The 10,115-nt window shown below is 40.4% G+C and overlaps 1 protein-coding gene across 1 annotated transcript; it reads left to right on the forward strand.

Annotated features, from left to right (window-relative positions):
- The first annotated feature begins 6,330 nt into the window (after nucleotides 1–6,330).
- LOC126175123 (YTH domain-containing protein 1-like) lies at nucleotides 6,331–9,425 on the forward strand. Its single transcript, XM_049921677.1, has one exon. The coding sequence runs from the start codon at nucleotides 6,671–6,673 to the stop codon at nucleotides 8,060–8,062; it is 1,392 nt and encodes a 463-aa protein (XP_049777634.1). The 5' UTR covers nucleotides 6,331–6,670; the 3' UTR covers nucleotides 8,063–9,425.
- Nucleotides 9,426–10,115: the final 690 nt, after the last annotated feature.

Below are 10,115 nucleotides of genomic sequence, written 5' to 3' on the forward strand. Positions count from 1 at the left end.
AGCAATGATCACACGCACGGCACAGCGGACACACCAGGAACCGCGGTGTTGGCCGTCGAATGGCGCTAGCTGCGCAGCATTTGTGCACCGCCGCCGTCAGTGTCAGCCAGTTTGCCGTGGCATACGGAGCTCCACCGCAGTCTTTAACACTGGTAGCATGCCGCGACAGCGTGGACGTGAACCGTATGTGCAGTTGACGGACTTTGAGCGAGGGCGTATAGTGGGCATGCGGGAGGCCGGGTGGACGTACCGCCGAATTGCTCAACACGTGGGGCGTGAGGTCTCCACAGTACATCGATGTTGTCGCCAGTGGTCGGCGGAAGGTGCACGTGCCCGTCGACCTGGGACCGGACCGCAGCGACGCACGGATGCACGCCAAGACCGTAGGATCCTATGCAGTGCCGTAGGGGACCGCACCGCCACTTCCCAGCAAATTAGGGACACTGTTGCTCCTGGGGTATCGGCGAGGACCATTCGCAACCGTCTCCATGAAGCTGGGCTATGGTCCCGCACACCGTTAGGCCGTCTTCCGCTCACGCCCCAACATCGTGCAGCCCGCCTCCAGTGGTGTCGCGACAGGCGTGAATGGAGGGAGGAATGGAGGCGTGTCGTCTTCAGCGATGAGAGTCGCTTCACCCTTGGTGCCAATGATGGTCGTATGCGTGTTTGGTGCCGTGCAGGTGAGCGCCACAATCAGGACTGCATACGACCGAGGCACACAGGGCCAACACCCGGCATCATGGTGTGGGGAGCGATCTCCTACACTGGCCGTACACCACTGGTGATAGTCGAGGGGACACTGAATAGTGCACGGTACATCCAAACCGTCATCGAACCCATCGTTCTACCATTCCTAGACCGGCAAGGGAACTTGCTGTTCCAACAGGACAATGCACGTCCGCATGTATCCCGTGCCACCCAACGTGCTCTAGAAGGTTTAAGTCAACTACCCTGGCCAGCAAGATCTCCGTATCTGTCCCCCATTGAGCATGTTTGGGACTGGATGAAGCGTCGTCTCACGCGGTCTGCACGTCCAGCACGAACGCTGGTCCAACTGAGGCGCCAGGTGGAAATGGCATGGCAAGCCGTTCCACAGGACTACATCCAGCATCTCTACGATCGTCTCCATGGGAGAATAGCAGCCTGCATTGCTGCGAAAGGTGGATATACACTGTACTAGTGCCGACATTGTGCATGCTCTGTTGCCTGTGTCTATGTGCCTGTGGTTCTGTCAGTGTGATCATGTGATGTATCTGACCCCAGGAATGTGTCAATAAAGTTTCCCCTTCCTGGGACAATGAATTCACGGTGTTCTTATTTCAATTTCCAGGAGTGTAAACATGGTTAAAAAGGCTACACCTCGAAAATCAAACAGACAACCTAAACCCAACACATGGCCTGATTATGTTACTATTTGAAAGAAGGACTTCCAAGTGAAGACTTTGATGTCAAAGAAGCCTTGGAAGGTACAAATAATGAAGAATGGAAAAAAGAGATAAAGAAAGAATTCTCATTTCTAGTTCATAATGATGCATTTGAAGAAGTAGAGCTAGCCAGAGAACACAAGCCACTCAAGACTAAGTGGGTATTAAAAATAAAGCCTGGGACTAGAAGTACACCAGAAAAATTTAAGGCACACCTAGGGGCAGAAAATCTGCTCAAGATCTAGGTGTTGATTATCAGGAAACATTAGCACCAGTGATCAAGCATGCATCCATTAGATATCTCTTGTCTATGGCAGCTCGAGAGAACATGGAGGCTGACCATGTTGACATCACTACTGCTTACCTCTATGGAGAGTTGCATAAAGAAATTTATGTCGAAAATTTTGCATCTCCTGGAAAAGTATGGAGGCTGAACAAAGTTGTTTATGGTAGGAATTGAAATCAAAAAATTGATGAGATGTTAAGAAGACTGTAACTTAACAGATCTAACACTGACCCATGTATCTATTTTCACAGAGATGGCACCAAAACAATCATCATAGATTTATGTGTCGATGATATGTATTGTTCTCAAATGATATAAGCGTTTTGGATCAGTTCGAAAGTTCTTTGAAGAGATTTTTTGAGGTAAAAGATTTAGGACAGGTATGAAAATTGGAAAGGTATGAAAATTACACGTGATACTGAAAAATAAAAAATTTGGATCTCCCAGAAATTCAACACAAAAACGTTCTGGAGAAATTTTGGAATGAGTGACGCCAAGCTGGTATCAGCACCACCTGATTTAGACTTTGAAGCAATCGAAACAAATGATATCAATGTACATTATCAAGAGGCAACAAGAAGTCTTTTATATCTATCTCAAATCTCCAGACTTGATATGCATTTAGCTGTAAATCTCCTTAGCAGCTGTAATCACTGTTTTTAAAAAATTCAGTGGTTTTCAGTAAAAAGATTGCTCAGACATTCAAAAGAAAACATGTGCGTCGGGATGGGGTTGGTGTGCTGCGTTGTGATTTAATTATTTATGTCCTCCTAACTCAGTATAGCGTCCATTCACCACCCATTGCTCTGCATTCGTAGGTACTATGTAGACGGTGAGAAAAACAGCGTTGAAGAAAACCACCGTCCATACTTACGATTACAAAGTCCGCGTAACTCCAGTAACAAGATAAACCTGTACATCTTTATTGATAATGGCAAAGTGGGTGCTTCCTCCCTTCATTGAAAATGTTTGTTTGTAGATACTGATGTTTTATTACGGTCCTTTTCATTTATTGTGTCACCAATCCCACATTTACGATGGTAGTACTTCTACTACTAGTTTGTGCAGCTTATATCACATGTAAGACAGCCAGGAATGAGCTAAGTCCAATCCGAAATATTGCGAGATTCACACAGGCAATACACTGTTACAAAACGTGTTCACATTCGGTCGTTTTCAGTGGATTCTTCGAAAGAAGATGCTCGCCAAGATGTTCTGTACATGCATACGGAACACGCCATGCAGAATATTCACAAAGGGCGATAGCTTCACACGCGGTTTATTCTGTGACCAACAGTCCAAACCCTCTCAAAACTTCACCGAAATATCCGTAATTGTGTCTGTTAGTACGGCGATATAAACCGTGCGCGATTTAACCGTCATTTCTTCATCTTACAGATAATGTTTCCGGGCACATTTAACATGACCTTCTCGTCTGACAGCAACTCTACGACTGCCTGAATGCCCTCGCTCACAGGGCATATAACGCATTTAATTACACGGGAAAGACTTCTCTCTCATTGGTTGATCAAAATGATCATCAGTCAGATTAACCTTTCATGATCAATTTCGCGCGCAAACCGCTTTACTCCGATCAGCATTTGCAGATGCATTTACGTCATTTCTTATTGCAAAATTTCACAAAATGTTCCACAAAACCAAATGAAACGAAAAATCAAAAGAAAACTATGCTTGAAATATACTTTAGAACTAAAGTATCCTCTTACTTCTTCCAGGCTGCCTTATTACAAAAGCAAACGCTCCTAGACATATGTCATCCACCAGTTAGGGGGATCCACCATTTTCAGGATTCCTGGTTACATAACACTTGCTAGTTACGGATGGTGTAATGCATTATAAAATGGAAATTTGACGTATGTCCTCACATACACATACTAATTCACTCTCATCGACTCCCACCCCAACACAAAATATAAATATCAACTTTTAAACTATTATTTCCATTGCTAAAGCAAAATTATTACAAGTTTAGAATCAAAATTCCTTAAAACTAACTTGTGCGCACTGAGAGTGCTGTTATTGTTTTCAAATAACAAAGAAATTTAAACTGTTATGATTCCTATCTGAATTTACTTTACTAAATGTCGGTTAAGTACTTTTTAATAGGTCTTTTATATTTCCAAAACTATTATAGTTATCTGCATGAAAATTTTACACACTGTTCTTCTAAATTATAATAGTTCCTATACCAAATTTGAAAACAACGGATCATATTTATCAGAGACATTTAATTTCTTAGGTGGAATGAATAAGTGATCTTAGTATGCTCCACACAGAGCAGTTCTCACGGTCTGCACACCGCATGACGCTAGCAGCCGACTACACAACAGCCGGGTCTGGAGGCTTCATTGCCAGCCTTCAGTACAGCTTGGCCTAATGGAATAAAACTTACCGCAAAACTCTGCAGCCATGTCAATAGCTGAGATGTGACGCATGGACTACAAGCTAGAATTTTCTAGAGGTGATAACAGAGTAATAATGGCTTGCAGTGATGCAGATTGGGGAAGTAAAATCAATGGCAGACATTCTGTAACTGGTTCATGCAAAAAATTGCAAAATTTCGTGGTCTGAAAGAAAACAAAAAACTATTGCAGTCTCTACTTGTGAAGCTGAACATCTGCCATGACATAAAGTGTTCAAGATATACTGCAGTTAAGACAACTTTTGTTTGGATAGATCCAAGCAGTATCATAAAGTCACTTACAGTATATTGTGATAATAAAAGAGCTATTAAGTTAGCTAAGAATCTAGAGACAAACTCTAGCTCCTAGAATATAGATAAAAAGTGTTCTTTTGTAAGAAGCCATGTTGAGTCAAGTATTGTTAATGTTGAACATCTACCTTCTGACGCAATGTTAGCCAATGCTTTCACAAAACCACTTAGCAATGCCAGACATGAGGCATATGTAAAAAACTGTGACCTGAAATAAGTGAAGGAGTGACTGTGCATTTAGACTTCATACTGTTTGTCGATATCAATTTAAGGGAACATGTTGAGGTATGTAAATTGATATCGACAGTTTTTTTCTCCTTTGCATTGTAATTACTTGGTGGTTATGATGTGTTCTGGGGTATGTAGCTGTTGTTATGCACGTACTGATTAATTAATATAACATTATTTCACAACTCTTTCACGTTTATATTAAAAAAATTCTCGGCAATTAGCATCTGGTTTCCTATATGTCTGCTAAATCGTTAAATCAATTCACTACTTTGGAGGACTGTTTTGCATTACTGGATGGAGCTATGTCAAATACTGCAACTAGCTGTGCACCGTGATCAGAAAGACCATTCTTAATAGAAAAAGTTTTTATTTGGTTAAATTTATCTTGGCCTATAAAAACATTATCCATCAATGCGCTGCTTTCCTGCACTACCAAAGTAGTAAAATCAGTAACTGATGTCAAATCGAAAGAACCAAGTATTACTTCAAGGTCATTCCTTCTATCTCTTTCAGCAAATGCACACTGAAATGCCCACAAACAATAATTTGCTTCCCTTTGTCTGACAGAGAGCACAACAAAGAATCAAAGATTTTTCAGAAATAGGTGAAAATCTCTCAATTGGGACCTATACACAGCTACAATTATAAGAGGATCATTATTTATTTTAAGCTCACAGCCACATGCTTCTATATGTTACTCTACACAAATATTTTTAGGTCCTAAATTTTTGACACTACGATAAGTTTTAACATGTATGGCAAGTCATCCTCTCTCCATAGTGTCTCTACTTACTTGTGCTGAAAACTTATATCCACCTACATTTACCTTTCCCGTCTCTGTGACTATATGATCTATATTATTGCCTACACAGACATTTGCAGGTATGTGCGGAGGTTAGTCCGCGTTCGACGATTTGGCTGCGCAAATATCAGTGGACGTCAAATCTGCGCATACAGCTCGCAGCCAGTGAGCTCGATATCTCACTGATCCCTGCGTGTTGTCTATGCAGCCACTACAGTTGTACCACAGTCTAACATAAGACTGTTAGACTGTGGTTGTACAATGTGTAGAGACATTTGTAAAAATATTTTAAAAATGTGCATGCTTCTGTTTCCGCTCAACAATAAATTTCATTACGAAGAAGTCATATAGAAGACCCGAGAAAAGACGAATATTACATTGAGTTTATATATTTTTAATTATCGAACTGGAAGGAAAATCAGCATTCGCCGTATTTTGTTGTTTTATTGTCAGCAAAATCGATTTTCGGTCACTTAGTGACCATCCTCAGTGCTGTAATATACAATTAAAATTGGTAGGCACTGGTATCAAGCTATAACTACAACCATAAGCTTAGCTTGTGGTTATAGCTTGTGCTTATGGTTATAGCTTGATACCAGTGCCTACCAATTTTAATTGTATATTACAGCACTGAGGATGGTCACTAAGTGACTGAAAATCGATTTTCTGACAATAAAACAACAAAATACGGCCAATGCTGATTTTCCTTCCAATTCTATCCACTATTTGGTCGTGGTGCACACAACACGCCATGGAGTCGCCAATCAATATATTGTTAATTATGTTAAAATGTCATAAGCTTCGATACATCGTATATCGACAGGGCGCTTGTCTGAAAACGATCGATATCTACGCAAGCTGCTCCCTTGTATCTTTGAGAAGAAAGTGTATTGGGCGATTCTAAACCGGTATAAATTTGGAAACAAAGTGCTTCGTCGAAGGTGGGGGCGAGTATTATTTTATTTTGTAGTGAGTTGTTAAAAACGCGGAAAGAAACTGTGTACAAGAAGCAATGGTATTTTGGTTAAAGTGCAAAGACAATATCTTGTTCCTGTGATTACAGTCATTTTGCTTGGATGTCTGTGAAAGAGTATCAGCACTAACTTGTTACATTGAATAAGTGGACTGTAAGACATAAGTTTTGAGGTTGAACAAACTTGACGCCAGAAGACAACCGTGTTGTGTAATACGTAATGGAGGAAGGCGATATAGAAACTAGTGTTGATGTAGAAAATCTTAATCTTAGTTTTGGAGAAGATATGGGTGACGACATCAAATTGGATGAAATGAGTGAATATGACACTCGCAGCGAGGTGAGCTCATCGAGTTCGGAGGACAGCGCTTCCAGTCACCAAAGCATAACTTCCGTCAGCTCAGATTCGACTGATCGTAGGAAGCGACGACCAAGACACAGACTAAACAGAAGTCGCTCAAGAGAAAGAAAAAGCCCTCCACCGGTGGTAAAGCGTTCGAAGTCGAGAGAGAAATCGAAGTCATATGACTACATAACGAAGCTCAATTATTTATTCAGAGATGCAAGATTTTTTCTTATTAAGAGCAATAATGCAGAAAATGTAACCCTGTCAAAAGCAAAAGGAGTTTGGTCAACACTTCCACAGAATGAGTCGAAGTTGAACCATGCTTACAGAGAATGCAGAAATGTTATTCTTATATTCTCGGTTAAAGAAAGCGGAAAATTTGCTGGCTTTGCACGACTGAGTGGAGAGTCCAGACGGGATGTATCTCCAATTTCTTGGGTACTACCCCCAGGACTTTCAGCAAGAGCCCTAGGAGGTGTTTTCAGAGTGGACTGGGTTTGCCGCAAAGAGTTGCCTTTCAGTGCAACAGTACATCTGTACAATCCATGGAATGAGGGAAAACCAGTAAAGATTGGTCGTGACGGACAAGAAATTGAACCAAAAGTGGCAGCAGAGTTATGCCGCCTTTTTCCTGTTGATGAAGGTATTGAAATGACACCTATTTTGAGAAAATCAAAGGAAGCAGCAAAGATGATAAAGCCTCGTGTTACACAACACAGAACTGAAAGATACCAGCGCAGTGGTGGCAGCAACAGATTTTCACCAAGGGGAACATTTTCATGGCGAAGCCGTGGTGGTTCCTTTGGTCGAGGGCGCCGCAAGTACTTCATGAGTGTCAGAAGCAGGTTGGGAAGCAGTGGAGGAGTCTTCAAGCGATCGTCGTCATCTCGTCAAAGGGATAGACTGGGTAACTGGTTCCCAAGAGATGGAGATCGTGGATCATTTGGTGGTGGGAGTCCCGTGGCAGCAGCACAGGCCTATGTTGCAGACTATATGCGGCAGATGCAGCATCAACTGCCACCTATGCCATATGCTCCACCACCAGGTGTCTACATGTCATCTTCGAGCACCTCACCATATGATGCAGCGCCACCGCCTCGTTATTATGATGGGCCGCCACTTCCTGAATACTCATCAATGCCTTCACGGTCTTCAAGCCATTCAGATAAACGATCATATGATCGTTCTGTTGATGAGTTTCTATGGAGAACCTGCGAAAGAAGAGACCGTGATCGTGATCATCACCGGTACCGTGAACGACGATGAGACTGAATGTATATTTGCTTGTCATTCATCCATATTACATGCATATCGCCAAATCTCATTCAGGAATATCATGATATTTGTTGACTAAGAATATGGCTTTATCTTGATCCCTTAAGAATAGCCTATTTGTCAAATGGTAGTAGCCTGATTAATTATCTGACTCTTTTATTTAAAATGGTCCGAGGTTACAGTGTTGTTTTGTGATATGCACCAAATAATGGATGAAATGGGAATAACTGCAGTAATCTTCTCGTAGAGATGCTTCATTGGTATTGGTATTTGGTTGTGTATAGTTAAAACAGATCAGACGTCACACTTAAATCATTTTTCGATATTTTCACCCATCCAGTTAGTATGTGATTGAAGAAAGGCTATAATAGTTTCTGTGACATGGTGTGTAACTACAGCATTCTTATCGTACCTGAAAGGCTATTAAGTTTTGCTACTTTGGTTCAGGAGCCATTTGACATTAAGGAATAAATGTTCCTGCTAACCAAAGGTATTTGTTTCATCTTTCTCTTGCCAGCTGTACTTCGTACAGTATTTTGTGGAACACACATTTGTAGCCACATTGGTTTCTAGACATCACGGTAGTATAAAATCGGCGCTCACCCAAAGTGTGAAGCGACACTTCAGTAAATTTAATATTGTCCCCAGCAAAAAATTATTCATTGCTGCCTTATTTTTCTGATTTGTCATTTGTTTCAAAGGAAGAGAGAGTGCACTAATTGTAGTAACATGCTGCTTCTATGCAGAAAATTTTATAGATGTTACATTAAGCATTTGAACAAGTTAATAATCCAAAACTGTTTCGACATTTGGTGCTTTTTGCAGTGCAATGTGGCTTCACTTTGTACATGACGATTGGCTTATATTTCCTATAGTGGCCTGTTGTGTGCCCATGGATAGCTGTTAATTGTTACGTGCTTTATCTACATATTTAGCTTGCTGTGCGTTTGCAAAACACAATACGGCTAAGAATAGCACTTGTACATTTTAATTAAAAAAACATTAATTATGTTTGCCTTACTTGTATTCACAGTTACTCATTTTGCTTATTAGTAATGAGTTAATATTAAAGGATGGGTGTATAATGATATTCCTGAATGTGAAAGTAAGGTTCATTATCTATGAATTCCATTTTCACATTAATGAAGTAGTTCTTTATTCAGTCAGTGGCTCTTTGAATTGTGATGTGTTTAATATAGTGAACACAGTGAATGTATTTTAAGACCCTTTTTTTTAAAGTGTGTCAAGGAACTAAATAAATAATATATTTTGAAACGTGTGTTATGAACAGACCTTGATTCTCAGTACTGTGTATGTCACTGTTCCAAATTAAATCATTATTCCATGCGGTGAATGACATTCGTTGTATTTCCGCTCCTTCCATACCAGATAAACTTTTTTGTGTGGGATAGACAGTTTTTTATGTGTGATTCATCATTGCAAGAGAACTTGATTTCAGGTTTATGGTGTAATTAGTTGAAATCAGCTAGTGGTTGGTGGTTGTCTACAATATAAACTGCTTGTATTCACAAAGGTACTTTTGAATGATATTACAGCTGTAAAAGGACCTCCGTTTGAAATGGATGTGACAGCTGAGTTTGTGCTTGCATATTTAGGAAATATTAACTATGATTATGGACATTATTGTGTGTGTGTTTAGTATAATGAGTGAATTTGTCAACATTAGCAAAGGAAGACATTTATTCTTCTGGTTCTTCAAAAATGGTGGGTATATGCTGTATGTCACTTCAGGCGTAAGTATTACATTATTTACTATTTGTTTTCTTGCTTTATGTTTGAATATTAACATAACATTTTTTTGTGGATAGAGTTGGTATGACTTTTGAAGAATATTAAATATGGGCAAATATTTATGATATAGAGTAGAGGGAAAGGCATTGAAATAAAAAAAAAATTGGTAGTGTTATTTCTCTGATGTTAGTATTGCTGCAAGAGTAATATACACTCAAAACATGGGGGGGGGGGGGGGGCAATGATGTGCCATGAAGGAATTATCCAAATGGGATGGAAGGCTGAAATCAAT

This window comes from Schistocerca cancellata, chromosome 3 (assembly GCF_023864275.1).
Source record: "Schistocerca cancellata isolate TAMUIC-IGC-003103 chromosome 3, iqSchCanc2.1, whole genome shotgun sequence".
In the NCBI taxonomy this organism is placed as follows: domain Eukaryota; kingdom Metazoa; phylum Arthropoda; class Insecta; order Orthoptera; family Acrididae; genus Schistocerca; species Schistocerca cancellata.

Excerpts from the sequence above, each read along its gene's own strand:
- LOC126175123 (XM_049921677.1), top strand. The coding sequence starts at position 6,671 with ATGGAGGAAGGCGATATAGAAACTAGTGTTGATGTAGAAAATCTTAAT.